Source organism: Glandiceps talaboti, chromosome 12 (genome assembly GCF_964340395.1).
Source record: "Glandiceps talaboti chromosome 12, keGlaTala1.1, whole genome shotgun sequence".
Classification (NCBI taxonomy): domain Eukaryota; kingdom Metazoa; phylum Hemichordata; class Enteropneusta; family Spengelidae; genus Glandiceps; species Glandiceps talaboti.
The window spans coordinates 18,639,125-18,658,947 of record NC_135560.1 but is presented as its reverse complement, the minus strand read 5'-3'; the positions used below and the strand labels follow the sequence as shown (position 1 = coordinate 18,658,947).

The following is a 19,823-nucleotide window of genomic DNA, read 5'->3' as shown; positions in this document are numbered from 1 at the left end:
AATTTAATGTATGGAAGCAAGCCATGGCAGTTGTAAAAGCTTGACATGTACTGATGTATATAGTTAAGTGGCACAAGCTGTGTTTATAAGCTTTGTACTCAAGTGAAAATACTTAAATAAAACCACTTTCCAGTATAATGTTAATGTCAATGTATGTCGATCCTGTCATTGTTAGAACAGATTATTATATATAATATAGTAGGAATTTCTTGAACGTTTTTGATAGGTTTGATAAAGTTCATCATCAGATGGTTTATAAGTTATATCTTAACACCAGGTTTGAGTTCAGTCAATTCTATGTAGTAGTTAAGTATGCTTCAGTAAATAAAATACTGCTAGTATCTTTTAAATATGCAGGAAAAACTATGCCCAAATACATATAAACTCAGCTTGTACCCTGGCCTTTAATTTTATAGTTAACTTTAAGACTCGTCATTATAGTTAACATATACTATGCTAAACAATGCCTTTTTTTTGCAAATTTGAAGAACGCGCCAGAAATGTCACGCATTTGAGTTTAAGTACTTGAAAACAGTAAATCAACCATCAAAACAAATGGTTTGGAAAAGCCCAAGATGTTGGGATGTTCTGCGGAGACATCCCCAAAGTGGGGAAATAAAACTTAGCTATGTTAGCGACAACATTCCATTTTTTATCACCTCTTAAATTATGATTTCATGGAGCTATTTCTTGGTAAATGTACTTTGCATTTACATTTTAGAGCTCCTAGTTCATAAAAACATAAAATACTTTGGGTAGATTTTGTGACTGGTACTGTATAACTATAAACAGATGTTTGCATCCTGTGCCAACTGTCTACACCACATCACTTGGTAACCCACTTTTGTGATTTGTTTTCAGTTCAGTCTCAATTTGTACTAATTATTACATCCTTGGAATAACAGAAGGGCCTTTTTCACATTGGACAGAACTATGAGTCCTTGATTTTATGTTTTCTGATCATTTGATAAACTAAATTATTTTATCAAAGCTGATACCATTCAATTATTATCGACCTTGTGTGTGTGTGTGTGTGTGTGTGTGTGTGTGTGTGTGTGTGTGTGTGTGTGTGTGTGAAAGAGAGAGGGGGGAAGAGAGGTAGAAAGAGAAAGAGGGGGGAAGGGAGAGATATTTGGAGGTTTGTTACGACTTGATCATTGACAACATCATCAAGGCTCTTTATGTTAATCATACTTTCCAGAACTAAAAAAGTTTGCAAGATAACCTAAAATTACGGTTAAACTTACCAAAACTAGCGTAACTTTTTAACGATATAAAATCGTAAAGTGGTTATAATTACGAGGGAATAATTTACCACAATACAACCATTAGATATATGAGACATTCCGTAAGTACAAGAACCACATGTCACAAAGACCATGGGTGACCCATACATCACATCAAATTAGCGTTAAAGACATAATTTTTATTAGCAAAGAAAATAGTAACTGGTACGGCACATTGTGCGGTCAGATTTTGATCCTAGAAATTCTAGAAGTATGATTATGTCTGTGGTACCGGTATGTACCGATCGCCAATGAATATTTATAGCCACAGAACAGGTGGTTTTGTGGCTACTGGAAACACTGATGAAGCTGTGTTTAAGAGGCAAATACTATCTCTCACATATCATGTGACACTTTAAGCTAAGAAACCGATGGCGGATTTTAAGACATTAATTTACTCGATCTAAATGACAGTCTATTGAAGAGATGCCACGATCTAAATGATAGTCTATCAAAGAGATGCCACTGCTCAACTCAAAGTCATCAATTTGTAATTTGCATGATTGACAGGATGGATATTTGATAATATATTTAAAGACATTCATTTGTTCAATTTACATGGTATTATCAAAAAGATATTGTCATACTTCTGCCATGCATCTATCTAAAAAAGCAATACTGCATGTAGAAATGCAAACTTTGTTTATCTGAATGATATCTGTAATGTTTGTTTATCCAGATATTTTGTAATCTAAACACTTGGTATCTGAACTATTTATCCAAACTTATTGGTTATACAGTCCTTTCTTTGGTATATATTAAAACAAAACTGTTTTGTATATATGTCACTTGCAAAAAAACGGTAGATTATACGTTTTTGTCCACTTTCTCTCTATATTTTGTTTATTTAACTAAAACGTTATCAGAATGTAGAGGCTTTGTTATCAACTAAGCAATCTGGAGGATTTCCCTATCTCAGTAACTTTGTAGAAGTTCTAATTGATGTGAATACCAACCCAGCATAGGTCCCCAACCCAGCATAGGTGCCCTCCCCCTGTTTTATCAAAAGCAGCTGTTGTCGTCCATCATTAGACAATGATAGGAGTTGATGAGGTTCTTGTTAGATAGTAATTTATGAAGTATTCTACAAGTGCACAGTACTGGGTAGTGCCAGTTCTCGATACTAACTCAATAATTGACCATGTGCAAAAACTATTTGTTAAATTATGTGATTTTCCCTGACTAATTAGTCGGGACAGACTACAAGTTGATACCAATATCTCATGGTGACATTCAGAATCGATGGAATTCACTGCGCATACCAAATCAGATGCTAGTTTACTGTACATTTATGTGATGTAAGGGAGGATCGCATAATGTCACACAAGCTCAACAAGTGAACTATCTTTTATTTAGAGGGGAAGAAGAGTGACAAAATATTTTTGGGACAAAATATTTTTACCTACTTTATATATGTTTTAATACAGGTAATTATACCACATGTGTTATTCCTGTGATTCTCCAGAAGACAGTCAATTATTTAAGACAAACAGAAGATTCACAAATATCTTTGAACAAACTTAAAAGATGCAAAGGGCTCTAAGATACCAGTACCCCTTCCCCCTTCTCCCACCTCATCCCACATTGATCCAAAACATTTATCTTTCCAGGTAGCTCCAGAATAGACTTTCTGCAAGAATTATGATAAAAGCCAGTGTTACTGTTACCAGATTTCCCCTTCTCTGATGATAGTTTACTGATATCAAGAGCTTTACAAAGATGAAATTTAAGTAACATTGAGATAACATACATTACAGCTCTGGTAGCATGATGTGTCCTTGACAGTGTAAACCCCCATCAAATGATGGTCATTGCCCCCTATAACCATAGACTCTCCATGGAGGGTCTATGCTATATTTAGGTTTAATAAATAACAAAAAATACAGTCAGGGTAACCTATTTAGTGATCGCAAGAAAATGGTAAACTCGTTACCATCCCATATCACCTGACAAAGTCGTAATTTTTAACACTTACAGCATGAATTACGAGGCAAACTCATAAAAAGTCATCTGTTCACTATGTCTATATGTGTCTAGTGGCTAGTCATCAATCTATCCCAGATTTTCCTGTCATGCAACATCCCTCGATTCCGGTCTTTTTGCTGCAACTGTTTTTTCTAACCCTCAATGCATCAAAATACTGCAGAATGGCTTGAAAAGTAATATCAGTAGCATCGCTGCATGCAATGCAAGAAGTATACCACCTAGAATTCCCACTCGATACTTTAGATCAGTATGTTTTTAAAAGGAGGTAAAAAAAGATAAGATTAACTCAAGTTGAAGTGTTTTATTTGGCATAATTCCATCAAACATAAAGTACAAGGTAGGGAAATCTATGCAAGTTTTACCAGATTTGCCAAAGAAACATTTAGGGAAACCTCAGAAGAAAAAAAGCTGCTCCTCAACAATGTAAAGTTTTAACCCTGGACCAAGAACTGTTTTTGATAATATGATCATACTGAAAAGCAAGCTGAATTGCCTAGTGAATGTACAAATACTTTTATAAAACCACAACTCAAGGACTCCTACACAAATACATGTCATAAAACTACAATAAAGTCAGAAATATCACAAATGTTTGGAAAATTGTCAAAAAGTTGATATGTTTACTGTGAATTTATATATTTTTTAGTCTCACTTTGACGTACTATATATGTTTACCTGATACGGTTGCATGACAAGTTTTATTCCTTATCATGTACATATATTGAAACAACAAAATCCATCATAGCAAGCGTGACAGCTAGACTGACAAACTATAACTTAGAAGCTAAACTCTAACTTTAAATTATGAATAAAAGATACATCATGTTATAACAGGTGTTGTATGTTCTTTGCACTTTACATATGCATTGGTGGAAAAGGTACAAGGAGCTTCAAAACTTTGGCCTGTTGAGCAATGCATTCTGGGATAATCATTGGAGGTCAATGGGTCAAACTTACTCTACTGTGGTGACCCCATCCAAGAGGTCACATCTTTTGCACTTAAGCAATCTATAGCAGTCTGCTATATTCTTACTGCCAGAACTTCTCAATTTATATATTTCATTTCTATTAAACCTTCGATATCTATAACTGCATAGATAAAATATCATTATGTATCATTTCACTGTATACTGCTATATAGCTATACATACATATTAAGTTAACATCCCCACCCCTACCCCCATCCCCCATTTCAAGAGTTATTGAAGTTATAGGTACGAGACTTATTTTTACCGTGGAGAAATCTTAAACTAAACTTCACAACATAAATTGTAATTTTTTCCATACTGCCATATTTTAATATTGCAGTAAGTATTCACTGCAAAATAACTACATGCTATAGGTCTACTTATAGTTATCTCTGTCTGCATTTGTAACTGTGATTCCAATTGGTCTGCCAATCCTCAACAAACTTATTTGTAACGGTGGCTTTGATTGGTACGTGAGTCTGCACCAATTAAACAATAATGTTGTTATAAGCTGAGTGCCAGAATAGGTTTACTTGGTAATAAAACCAACTTTGAAATACTTAGCAAACAAGCAGTTTGTGATGGGGATCAGGGTAAATGTAGGACGGTTTAAAAAAATGTGAAAAGTTACATTCTGTATTTAAAATACTCTAAAATATCCGGTCATTATAGTCCACTTTTAACCACTCACTAACCACGTTCAGATGGCATATGTACTTATTCTATTTACCAACAAAATCTTGTTGCAACCAATCACAGCAGTATGACAGAGGAATCCAGGCTGGTTGAAGTGCATGATATATGCGGAAACAACAATTGAATCTTTTCAGGCTAAATTCAAGAATGAAACCTCAAAGTAATTTAGTATAGAGCATGTTTTCTGTAAAATAAAAATTACGATGCAAACTTCTATTTTTGTGCTTTTATAACTTTTCTAAACCAATCACAGCTGTGGTGTTTTAACCCAAAATTCTTACCCACAAGGAAGGAGGTGACTCCGTGAAGGAATTCCATGTGGTCATGACTTTTCCTTCTAAATATTTATTCTCTGTCAAAGTCTCCATCTGTAGGACATGCCTGTTTGGGTTTGGGCTTTCACGAAACTTTTATAACCACATTTTGACATTTGACATATATTCAAATTCCAAATGACCTTTGAATCTGATGCTAAGTTCAGATGCCTATTTGATTTTCATACAATACTTCTTATCAGGAGATTTTCCTGATAAAAAAGAAAACTTCACAGAGATGTTATTATCAATAGCTGTCTGTATCAAGATACTTTGTAATCATTGAATGTTCATGATTTGATGTGTAAACTATAACAAAGCTCCACAGAAATAAACTTTGCACAACAGTAACAGGTTCCCACTTGAAGAATTTTACTCTTTGAGATGACAAGCCTGAAAATTTATAGACTAAAGGCACTGTAGCTATAACTGAGATATTTTTGGTAGAAGGCACTGTAGCTATAACTGAGATATTTATGGTAGAAGGCACTGTAGCTATAACTGAGCTATTTATGGTAGAAGGCACTGTAGCTATAACTGAGATATTTATGGTAGGAGGCACTGTAGCTATAACTGAGATATTTTTGGTAGAAGGTACTGTAGCTATAACTGAGCTATTTTTGGTAGAAGGCACTGTAGCTATAACTGAGATATTTATGGTAGGAGGCACTGTAGCTATAACTGAGATATTTTTGGTAGAAGGCACTGTAGCTATAACTGAGATATTTATGGTAGAAGGCACTGTAGCTATAACTGAGCTATTTATGGTAGAAGGCACTGTACATGTAGCTATAACTGAGATATTTATGGTAGAAGGCACTGTAGCTATATTAAACTGAGATATTTATGGTAGAAGGCACTGTAGCTATAACTGAGATATTTATGGTAGAAGGCACTGTAGCTATAACTGAGATATTTTTGGTAGAAGGTACTGTAGCTATAACTGAGATATTTTTGGTAGGAGGCACTGTAGCTATATAACTGAGATATTTATGGTAGAAGGCACTGTAGCTAACTGAGATATTTATGGTAGGAGGCACTGTAGCTATATAACTGAGATATTTATGGTAGAAGGCACTGTAGCTAACTGAGATATTTATGGTAGGAGGCACTGTAGCTATAACTGAGATATTTATGGTAGAAGGCACTGTAGCTATAACTGAGATATTTATGGTAGAAGGCACTGTAGCTATAACTGAGATATTTATGGTAGAAGGCACTGTAGCTATAACTGAGATATTTATGGTAGAAGGCACTGTAGCTATAACTGAGATATTTATGGTAGAAGGCACTGTAGCTATAACTGAGCTATTTATGGTAGAAGGCACTGTAGCTATAACTGAGATATTTATGGTAGGAGGCACTGTAGCTATAACTGAGATATTTTTGGTAGAAGGTACTGTAGCTATAACTGAGCTATTTTTGGTAGAAGGCACTGTAGCTATAACTGAGATATTTATGGTAGGAGGCACTGTAGCTATAACTGAGATATTTTTGGTAGAAGGCACTGTAGCTATAACTGAGATATTTATGGTAGAAGGCACTGTAGCTATAACTGAGCTATTTATGGTAGAAGGCACTGTACATGTAGCTATAACTGAGATATTTATGGTAGAAGGCACTGTAGCTATATTAAACTGAGATATTTATGGTAGAAGGCACTGTAGCTATAACTGAGATATTTATGGTAGAAGGCACTGTAGCTATAACTGAGATATTTTTGGTAGAAGGTACTGTAGCTATAACTGAGATATTTTTGGTAGGAGGCACTGTAGCTATATAACTGAGATATTTATGGTAGAATGCACTGTAGCTAACTGAGATATTTATGGTAGGAGGCACTGTAGCTATATAACTGAGATATTTATGGTAGAAGGCACTGTAGCTAACTGAGATATTTATGGTAGGAGGCACTGTAGCTATAACTGAGATATTTATGGTAGAAGGCACTGTAGCTATAACTGAGATATTTATGGTAGAAGGCACTGTAGCTATAACTGAGATATTTATGGTAGAAGGCACTGTAGCTATAACTGAGATATTTATGGTAGAAGGCACTGTAGCTATAACTGAGATATTTATGGTAGAAGGCACTGTAGCTATAACTGAGCTATTTATGGTAGAAGGCACTGTAGCTATAACTGAGATATTTATGGTAGGAGGCACTGTAGCTATAACTGAGATATTTTTGGTAGAAGGTACTGTAGCTATAACTGAGCTATTTTTGGTAGAAGGCACTGTAGCTATAACTGAGATATTTATGGTAGGAGGCACTGTAGCTATAACTGAGATATTTTTGGTAGAAGGCACTGTAGCTATAACTGAGATATTTATGGTAGAAGGCACTGTAGCTATAACTGAGCTATTTATGGTAGAAGGCACTGTACATGTAGCTATAACTGAGATATTTATGGTAGAAGGCACTGTAGCTATATTAAACTGAGATATTTATGGTAGAAGGCACTGTAGCTATAACTGAGATATTTATGGTAGAAGGCACTGTAGCTATAACTGAGATATTTTTGGTAGAAGGTACTGTAGCTATAACTGAGATATTTTTGGTAGGAGGCACTGTAGCTATATAACTGAGATATTTATGGTAGAAGGCACTGTAGCTAACTGAGATATTTATGGTAGGAGGCACTGTAGCTATATAACTGAGATATTTATGGTAGAAGGCACTGTAGCTAACTGAGATATTTATGGTAGGAGGCACTGTAGCTATAACTGAGATATTTATGGTAGAAGGCACTGTAGCTATAACTGAGATATTTATGGTAGAAGGCACTGTAGCTATAACTGAGATATTTATGGTAGAAGGCACTGTAGCTATAACTGAGATATTTATGGTAGAAGGCACTGTAGCTATAACTGAGATATTTATGGTAGAAGGCACTGTAGCTATAACTGAGATATTTATGGTAGAAGGCACTGTAGCTATAACTGAGCTATTTTTGGTAGAAGGCACTGTAGCTATAACTGAGCTATTTTTGGTAGAAGGTACTGTAGCTATAACTGAGCTATTTTTGGTAGAAGGCACTGTAGCTATAACTGAGATATTTATGGTAGAAGGCACTGTAGCTATAACTGAGATATTTATGGTAGAAGGCACTGTAGCTATAACTGAGATATTTATGGTAGAAGGCAATGTAGCTATAACTGAGATATTTATGGTAGAAGGTACTGTAGCTATAACTGAGCTATTTTTGGTAGAAGTCACTGTAGCTATAACTGAGCTATTTTTGGTAGAAGGTACTGTAGCTATAACTGAGCTATTTTTGGTAGAAGGCACTGTAGCTATAACTGAGATATTTATGGTAGAAGGCACTGTAGCTATAACTGAGATATTTATGGTAGAAGGCACTGTAGCTATAACTGAGCTATTTTTGGTAGAAGTCACTGTAGCTATAACAGAGATATTTATGGTAGGATATCAAGTTAGGTTTAAGTCTGCTTGTTGTATTTTATTCATATTTAAAGCTGACAAAATCCACAAATTTATGTACTGCAGGCATATAGTCACTATATATGTAACAAATTTTACTAGTGGAAATAAAGTTAGGTGCGTGTCTGCTTGTTGTATTCTACTCAATGTTTCTATTGAAAAAAACATACAGATGTATGGATTAAAGGGCCATGTTTCAATCCCAGGTCATCACTTTAGTGTTATCTTAATAAGGATTACATGGGGTTACTCTTTTGTTCTGGTCAAGCTTTTTCTACATCTCTGCAAACAACTAATTTTCACTCATAGATTAATCCTAATCTGAAGTAAGCCTTCAAAGGGACACAGTAGTTTTATAACTATCATTAAAGGGACACAGTAGCTTGTAATAGAACTATCAGATATTTGTACTGGTGGAAAAAAGCAATAAAACTTGACAAAAAACTGTTTAATACTTCGAAATGGTTATAAAGTGGATAGCATAGAAATGTTCACAGTTTAATCTTATTCCACATCAATGTTGAATTTCAAGGACATACCTAAAATTATCTTCATATTAAACTAACATCAGTAGGTTGATTATGGCAAATCACTGGGCAATGACATATAATTTGTATATACCAAGTCAAAAGGCAATCCATCACAAAGAAACAAATTACTTAAACATTTGTAAAAAAAAAAAATAAAAAAAATAAAAATAGAATCACTATTCGAAAATCTTTGGAAAAAAGTTTAGAACACTGTTGCTTTAAAGAAAAAATTACTTAAACAGTTGGGTGGAAAAGTAGAACACTGTTGCCTTAAAGAACAGTTCTGTCAACAAAAAATCCCCCCCCCCCCCATGATGTTAACTTGTTATGTACTTCACATACTCTCTATTCCTTCAAATTCTTGTTCCAATAAAGACAAACGGTTTCTATAGCTTACAGAATTGATTCACTCAAGTTCTCACTCGGTATTAAATCAAAATTAACAATGCGAAGAAAAGATCTCTTAAGAAAAAGTCAGCACTTTGTCTCAGAAGTCAGTAGTAAAAACATCAAATGAATGACACAATGAACAAGGGTTAGAGCACAGCTGTCACTTTTCACCTCGTCCAGGCTTTCACCAATAAATTCTAAAACTACTACAAACTAAACACTTGGGAATGTTACTAAAATGGGAATACTCCAGAGAGCAAACAACGTACAGAATTAGTAACTGTAATAATGACAACAAAATTAGAAAGTCTGCACGTCATGTCCCTCTGGAATACCAATCCAATAATACACTCGCTAGGCTGTGACAACAAATCATGATTTAAAAAAGTCTTTTTATAGAACTGCCCACTTAAATACCTCATGTACTCATGCTTCCTTTGTTGACCATGTAACATGTAATAAAATCTAATAGCAGATTTATTGTATTTTTGGCTTTATTTTGGTCAATCTGTTTCTTTTTATAGTAAAGTTCACACTGTCCTTGTACACTACGTTCAATAAACGTGTCACCTCTGTAAATTTCAGAGAAGTGTTTATTTTTAGCCTATAACTCATGTTTTATGCTTTTCAGCTCTTGTTAATAGGGTTGCCGAGATGATTTGTACTTCAAACTTTTCAACAGTTTATAAACTCAATGAAACACTTTAATCAGCAATAAATGCAACTGTCAGCAACTTTTTCTCAGTATACAAGTTTTTTATGGCAATGTTCTTTTACAGCTCTACTCAACTGTAACAATACACTCAGGGTTTTGTCAGAATTAGTTCGTCTCTCACTAAACTACTGCAGCTCAGTGAATGGGCCAACCACAGAAGTACAATCCTTTTCTCTAAATTGTTGCAACTCAGTGAGTGGTCTAATCACAGAAGTACAACCCTTTTCACTCAACTGTGACAACCTTGGCGGTCAAACCACAGAATTCAAAAAATTTCACTGAACTGTTGCAACTCAGTAAAAGGGCCAACCACAGAAGTATAAGCCTTTTCACTACACTGTTGCAACTCAGTGGTCTAACCACACAAGTACAACCCTTTTCACTCAACTGTGACAACCTTGGTGGTCTAACCACAGAATTCACTGAACTGATGCAACTCAGTGAATGGTCCAACCATACCAGTACAACCCTTTTCACTAAACTGTTGCAACTCAGTGAGAGGTCTAACCACAGAATGAATTACAACCCTTCTCACTGAACTGTTGCAACTCAGTGAATGGGCCAACCACACAAGTACAACCCTTTTCACTCAACTGTGACAACTTTGGCGGTCTAACCACAGAATTATAAAAATTTCACTCAACTGTTGCAACTCGGTGAATGGTTTAACCACAGACATACAACCCTTCCCTCTGAACTGTTACAACTCGATCAGTGATCCCACCCACAGAAGTACAGCCTTTCTCACAAAACTGTGACAACTCAGTGAGAAGTCCAACCATATCATTACAACTCTTTTCATTGAACTGTGACAAGTAGTCCAACTGCAGAATTATAACCTTTCTCTGTGAACTGTGACAACTCAACCTGTCAGTGTACCTGCCACTGTGCTGACAACTAATATACATTAAACTTTGCTAAACATCATGTCACCTGTACATATTTTTATCAAATTAAAAATTCATTGGCAATTCTCAACTATTATCAACATGACTTAATCAGTCTATATATTTCCACTTTGATTCAATAGACACTGAATCTTTCAAGCAATAATTTGTTTCTAATAATTGTAACAGTTCGGTGAGAAAGGTTGTAAATCTGTCGTCGTCCCCCCCCCCCCCCCCCCCCATACAGACAGCAGTATATTGGAAAGTTATCTTTGCCATTATCTTTAAGCTTGGAAAGTAAAATAGGATTTTTGAAACACAAAGCACAGTGTGAGTGTTTAGTACTGTAGTAAAACTGACTATAGTAGTAATAATCCTATTATTTCAACTGATGTGACCACTAATTCTGGATAATCAAATTATTGTAAAGTTGAATGTGTATAACCACCTGGCATTTCTACAAGTTTTGTTCGATGTCAGGCTTCAGAGAGCCTTGATAACTTGCTGTCGGTGATGGATGGGACCCAGGACATTTGGACCATCTCATTGTCACTGTCACCTGAGATGACAGATAGTACATATTGCAATACAAGGGTATAAGTTCAAAAGTTCACAGAACTGACAACACACCAATATCATTTCGGTTCAAGCTCACTCACTTGTTAAAAGTACTGACAACCAAATGCTATACTTGACACACACCAAGTTTAACATGAATCTGATTTTTTACATGTTTTAACAAACATAATAGTAAAAAAATATTTGTATTTATATTTTGAGAATCATGATCAAATTTTGTTTGCATAAATTGGTTTACGAATTTGATTTCCCTTATTGGTATCAATTTCATGAAGCAGTCGCTCACAGAATTTCACATCATTCCATACTTTGCATATTTAAAATTTTTAAAAAAAACTTTGGAGATTCAGAACTCCTGGACTTACAAGGAAACCTAGTTCAATGTGGTACACTATTCCCTACAATGACCTTGTCTACACACATGCCCACATTTCGATTGACAATATTCACACAAAAAAGATTCTAAATTCCTAGACTTATAGAACAGGCAATTCAACCCAGTACACTATCCCATACACTGTCTTTGTTGGCACATGTTACACATTTGTGTTGTTTGGACATTTATCAGTGTATACATACATGTATTACTGTGATATCATCTCAAACAACTACAACAACGTACTTCGGAACAGACCCACAAACACCATACACTCTTCCCTAGTTGTGTTTGTCAGTACTTGTTTAATTTCCACAGTGGTCACTTTAATGTCACTGACACTTGCCCCACTCCTGACATGTGACCTACAAAGCAACCCTTCCCTAGTTGTTGTACATCGTTGCTTGTTCAGTTATACTACAGTTGGTGATTTTAACGTCATCGACACTTGCCCCACTCCTGCAGTACAGCTATCTGATGTGACCTATCACTACAACCTCCTGGGTGTAATTCAATTGATACACAGTGTTTTGTAGTTTACAGCCATAACAATTATCTTTATTCAAAACCATTAAGTGTAATAATATCTTTCACCTGAATTATTTTTCTCAAAGTCATTACAACCGTGTTTTCACTTTTTCCATGGCAACCATTTATCAGAATCCAGGCGTGTCTCCTAAACACATGTCCTTTTCCTCAAAGGGCTTTCTCTGCACAGTTTGATCATATAGGGACCCCTCCCTTACCCTTTTGTATTTCTGAGGGAATTACTGAAAACCAAGAAGGCTTTTTTCCTTTTTTTTCCCCGCCTGTATATTTAGCTTTTAACTTCAAATAGTAATTGCCTGGAAATACACGCATTACCACTCCATGATCACGAAGAATCAAATTCTATGAAGCCATATTTTAAAAGGTTTGTGTTCTATGAAACATGTGAGTACAAATTCTACACAAAATGCCTGTACAAACTGTACCATGGCCATATTTTTCATAGTTCTTGTTGTACTTTAGATTTGAAAGTCACATTTTTGAGTGACACCTTGCTTAAGTTTGGTAACTTTTATATACAGTGTGCTGTCACACAGAACAACTATAAACATGAATAAAAACCAAAAATAATGCTTTGGTGAAGAGAAGAATAGAACATCTGTTCAACATAAACTTTTTGATATCTCCTATGAATTCTATTGGCCACTGTGAAAGATAGGCAAAGTATCTATAGATATAACGTGTGTGAGAAATGGTTGATGTGTTTATCGCTATGGATCATTAACCCCTTCAATACTGAAAACATTCCCGCCAAAATTGTTTGGACAAAATTCTTGTTTTATGTAAGTTGTTGGCATATATCAACTTCATTTTAGACTGGAATTAAAGAAATGTTACTTCCTAATAAAGTAATATTATTGTAATTATGAAAATATTCATATAAATTGAGTCCCCATATTATTTAAAACTCGTCTCTAGTCATGAAAGGGTTAAACTTCATATTAAAAAAAACAATTGTCTCCCAAGATCTCTGCATGACATTATATTTTATTCTTCTAATAACATTATATCAATGTCAAAAAAACTACAATAATATATGAAATGCTCAAAACATACTTATTCGCCCAAAAAGTACTCATTCTTGAGTACTGGCCAGTGCTAGTGCGTCTTTCAACTTTTCCATACACTTTAGGCAGGCTGGAAACTTCAAATAAAAGGTTTACACTGAAGAAAGACTCTGGAATCGATTACATACTTATATGTAATTTGAGCCTGTAGGCAAAAGACTGTACACGATTCTAGTATTTGGGTATTTTAACTGAATAGCCTTGTAGTAGTTTAGAGAGAGACTACCTTAACAATTTCTTTGCCTTTCATATCCCCCCTTACAATGCTTTCACATTATTTAGGTGTACATGAGGTGACCGCCATTTCACAGGCTGAAAGCGAGAACAAAATGTGGTCGTTTTCAGCATAGCTTCCACCCAACTCCCGTTCGGTTCATTCGCTCCTTTCATATGACTGCTATGTAGCTATTGTTAGTGCATCAAATTCCTACCCAAGCTAAGCTAAATATTTACAAAGTTTTGATTTTTTTAAAAGAAACTCTGCACCCTGCTTGAAATATTTTTCCGGTTTTAGAATTTTTTATCTCTTTTCAAACTGATGACATACCATGTAATCACAGAAAAAAGAAGTCTTTATCGAGTGTTTGTCGTGGTGGTATGCAAACTGTGCTAACCCACTACATGGCACTTTAGTTGACTATATCAAGCATTATTTAGTTAATTGAGTGTTTTCATGGTATTTAATTACCAACAGGCTTTAGGTACACATAGGACTACAAACCAATAAACTGTGCCTTTTATGATATGCCGATATGTACTGGTCCACCTACAGCCTTGCATGTCTTTTACCAAGGTTCTTAAAGAGTACCACACCCCTATGTTAGCACAGTCTACCCTATTTCCCTCCTAAATAAGGCATACATTTTTGAAAAAAGAAATGTAAATTGGGGTCTGACTTTTCAAGTGGTGCTTAGGTTTTTGGTTACACAGTAACCATGTGAAAAGTTCAAAAAACAAAAAACAACTAACGTCATGTTGTCATCATAACCAACACTTGAGTTTTGCTCTACATGACACCTTAAAAAAACATGGCCTTCTCATCTAATTTTAAGTAAGTTTAAACTTTTTTTCAATTTGTACATCCACTAATACATACATACATACATACAGGAAATGGGAGTGTTCATACCAGGCACAATAGCAAACTTAATTATTTTAATTAAAGACACCCACCATCTTTACATTTGTTTTTTGAGTAAAATAATAACAATCATTTCAATAATGATACTGTTAATTTCAAATAATTAAAGTATCTGTTTTTTGAAAAAGCAAGGAGAAGATAGGATTTTTATGAAAATATATTCCTGGAATGCTTAGAATTCTAAAATTAAAAGCGTTTCTATGTTTATTCTGGTTTTAACTGAAATACTTGGTAAAATAGGAAACAATGATTTTATATGTTTTGGGGTATTTTTTCCTGCATATTCAATATTACATGCAGTATTGTATGTACACATGCATTCATACGCACATACGTATGTACATACATATGTACATACATGCATCCATACATATGTACGTACGTACGTACATACATACATACATACATACATACATACATACATACATACATACATACATACATACAAACATACATACATACATATGTACATACATGCATCCATACATACGTACATACGTACATACATACATACATACATACATACATACATACATACATACATACATACATACATACATACATACATACATACATATGTACATACATGCATCCATACATACGTACATACGTACATACATACATACATACATACATACATACATACATACATACAAACATACATACATACATATGTACATACATGCATCCATACATACGTACATACGTACATACATACATACATACATACATACATACATACATATATATATACATAGACATACATACATACATACATACATAGACAGACAGACAGACAGACAGACAGACAGACAGACAGACAGACAGACAGACAGAGACAGACAGACAGACAGACAGACAGGCCCATACCTAACCATCCCTTGCTATTGGCCGAACTATAACCTGTATGTGGATAAAATTAGTGTACATGCAGAAAAAAATGTCAAGGACACCCCTCTTATATCATCAACTGTGCTAACAACACAAAAAGTGATGACATCAAGGCGTGCATCAACATTAACCTTATATGCATATACAGAACTGCTTATAAGCTCCCTGGAATATACTAAATTAATATTAGGCAAAGATAGGGGTGACATTGAAATGAGTGATATGTGTCAACTTGTTATGTTATTGTTATTTGTATACCAATAATAAATGAAATGTCAAGAGAAGGAATTAGTTTTATTTATGTATCCCATATACCCAGCTCCTTTCATCTGTTAATGACAACATTACAATTATTAGAAAAAGTTGGTGTACAGTCAAGTTTACAAAGTAAACACCATTTTGAATCACATTACAACTTAATGCACTGCACTATATATAAGGTCTAATAAAAAAATATTGTGTGGTTCCGATTACGCTCAATTTTAGAATAGGTGGGGGTGGGGGGTGGTTAGGTGGATTTTTTATTTTATTTTATTTCATTTTTTTCATTGTGTGAATGTCTAGTTCTGATAGTTATGTTTTCTATTGTTTTCCATATGGTCTCTGTGTTATTGGTTTCTTCCCATCAGATGTATAGCCATTACAGAATGGAAGTTTCTGCATCCACCATTTCTGGTGAGATTTCACAATTTTCTTGATTTATCATTTTTTTCTCAAGTATGTAAAAAAATGTTTAGGGTCGGCAGTGAAAAACTAGGTGAGGTCGGGTAACCGAACCAAAGATTTTTTTTCTTTAGGCCCAAGTCATTGACAAGGTATAAATTTACTAGTGAACACTATGTACTTCAACATGAGGGTTATATTGTCAAATAGGCCAAATATATGAACTCAAATAGTTGTAAATAATTCAAGTATCGTTTCAATGGCTATTAAAACAGTCTACACTGCTTTGTTTTGTGAGTTTTATTTCCACAAGTTGCATAAATCACAACCACTTCAACTTTACCCACTCAGAAGTGAGGTTTAACTCAATATATGCAGGACTTCTGGTGTGACTGTACTTTGGAATAGGTGGCCTTGCTTGACACAAATGTAGTCTAGCTAAAGAATCCCTCAAATAAACAAATTGGGTCATTTTATGTTGAAAATATAAAAATACTAAATCATTTTCCTAACGTCTAACCACAAAAGTATAACATTGCCATTACACCCTTTGCCATCCCACATCCCCACTCCCATCTCACCAACACCCATGCACCTGAATTCATTCTTTTTGAATACAGGTTGAATATTTAGACAACCATAAATAGATAGATATGTCCTTATATTTTGTCATTCTTCGTGTTGTTCATGATGCAAATCAAAGTAGAGCAAGTTACGCCTATTGGGAGAGATGTTGGTCTTCTTGTCGCGTGAATAGCACACTTTATTAAATGTGTCGTCCGAGAAAATAACACGCTGGAATTCAGTACATCTGCCTTCTCAGTGACCATGAAATTGCGTCCCGAGTGACTGGCTGCGAGAACAATTTACACAAGTCTAGCAATTACTACATATAAACCGAGATGGGCGTTGAAGGGAGGGGAACTATTTATCGCTATTTATTAACAAAATTAGATTGTTTGACTCACATGGCTGAACATATCGCCCGGGGGTTCTTTTGGCAGAATTCCGGAGTACATTTCGGTTTACACAAACTGGGGTCGTCTGATACGATGTCCGTTCCTACGAAGTAAAAAAAAAGAAGGCAATGCGTGAACACAAAACTACCTTTTTAATTTAATTTAATTTTGTTTAAATTGTCGTGTGGGATGCTCAGGTATGCTGAGAAGACTGCATTAGGATCAGAAATAACTTTAACACTCATCAAACAGTCTAAATAAACAGAAAGCAATGTCACTTCACACCGTGTCGCAAAGTGTATTTTAACACGCTACGTTGTTTGGTTCTCATGGGATCACTATGTAAATCTTGCTAAGCTACCAAAGATCTCCTATCGTATTTTGACAACGAGCTGGGGCGATGCGTGACAAAGGCTACCGCTGTGCTACAACACGTATGGCTTCGATAAATGAGGCGATAATTAGGAAACAAAAATCATTCAGCAATCATTGGACAATTAGCACGTTTTTATGGACATCGACCACTTGCCGTGCGCACAATAGATTTTTCTTTTTCTTATTTTTTTCCACCACCTATTGTTCTTTTTTCTTGTCGGCTCCTGTTGCGCTGAGAAAATAGGTGCGAAAGACAGAACGATAGTCGGCCTTGGTTTTGATTACGCAATTTTCACGAACGCTCGTTTGTAACTCAATCTGGGACAGTGTTTTGAGTTGTTTTTGGTCTGTATCACCTTTGGTTGCGCAAGTCGGCATATTTTTATCGTACGATATCTAAAGTGTAACCGGGAAGCGGTGTTTGTCCATGATGACGAAGTAGATAAGTAAATTGAACTTCAATACGTACATACTAGCAAACAACATTTAAACAGAAGTAGCATTTTTTTTTATTTCACTACTGAATTTAATAGATACAACTGCATGTAATATTTATCCAATTTCAAATAATATAGAATTGGTTATAGTAAATATATTGTATAAACTAAGAAGGTAATCTATACTTACTTGGTCGACACACTCCCACTTGGGGATTGTAGTAGGCAGGCTGAATATTAGGGTTCACTGGCTTCACGCACTCTAGTCCCGCGTCACATTTACCCGACGATCCCCACTTGCCACCGCAACTTTCACCTGCAACCTTGGCGCAAACCGGACAGCAGTCGCAAATACCGGTAGTTATGCTGCCTTTACATACCTTATTCCGAATTAGTCTATTTGCCTTTTTCGGTTTGCAGTGTATGCGTTCACACGGAGGGCAGTTCAAATCGTCAAGTTTACCCTTATCCTGACATGTTGCAAGCTGTGCTAACAGTACGATGGCCGCATAGAGGACGGTGACTAGTTGAGTCGTACGATCCATTATCAATGAGTAAACGAGTATTTTGCGTTATTACGCGTACACGTGGTGGGAGGCTCAACAGTGCGGTTATAAATCGGCTAACTTGTACTGCTGCAATATATATAGTTCAATATCTATCTGTGTACAAGATAGCCACGGTTATCCCCATGTACTAAGTAGATATGAAACAGTTATCCGGTGCAACCTGACTTCAATTCTCCATGAATGTGCACGCTTATGTACGCATATAGGCTGAACGGTCGGACCGTGTTCACGAGTAAAGCAAAAGTGTTACACTGGTCAGGAACGATGAAAATATGACTAGAATCAAAGGGAAACAAATCGAAAATATATCGACGAATCAGGGTCATTAATTGCAAAACTTAACTGTCAGTCGATGTCCAATCAGATCTCGTTAGGTCCGAATCGGACAATTAGAACTTCAGAAAGCTGATGACGTCACGAATTGAGTGCTAGCTGTCCCTCCCTCTAAAAATTGTCAATCTTCGGGTGGTTGTTATCGGGAGAGCGAGTGGCCGGTTGACAACTAATTGATGGTTCAACGCCTGATGTTATTGTATCCGCTTGAACACTGGCCGATTCTGCCAAACTCAGACTCAGTTCGTGCAAATGTTCTTGCTTGAATCTAAATATCTATGCATACAGTTTATATGAGTTTCACCGCCTAGTTTACCAACTTCATTTTCAATCCGCCTTTCAGTTCCAATACATTCTTGGTACGTTCTAGTGGAGTGATTTTACATATTTCTTTGCATGTATCTCTCGCCGCAAAGGTTCCCCCGACTAAATTCAAAGCCTTACACGTGCGAAGCGTGACAATATTTTTGCAGTGAGGCGCGAAGAACGCAAACATTGCCATGGCAAATTTAGTCGTACCGTTTATGTGATAGCTGCGGTATTCTTCAGGCCGCTGCTTGAAAGACATGCCTTTTTGTCGTCAATCGAAGGAAATCAGGCTCTTCGGAATGCAACTATTTCACATTTTTCCTTTTCGAGTGCGCACGTGGCTGGTTTAAAAATAGAT

The 19,823-nt window shown here is 35.6% G+C and overlaps 1 protein-coding gene across 1 annotated transcript in view; it reads right to left on the bottom strand.

The window, feature by feature from the left end:
• The window catches only part of LOC144443054 (cysteine-rich motor neuron 1 protein-like), a 31,711-nt gene extending 12,912 nt beyond the window's left edge, over nucleotides 1-18,799 (bottom strand). The window contains exons 1-2 of the mRNA XM_078132427.1: nucleotides 18,445-18,799; nucleotides 17,452-17,545 (exon numbers count right to left, since the gene is read on the bottom strand). Coding sequence (XP_077988553.1) covers nucleotides 17,452-17,545; nucleotides 18,445-18,799 — 449 coding nt within the window. The remainder of the gene's footprint in view (nucleotides 1-17,451; nucleotides 17,546-18,444) is intronic.
• Between the last annotated feature and the right edge of the window lie 1,024 nt (nucleotides 18,800-19,823).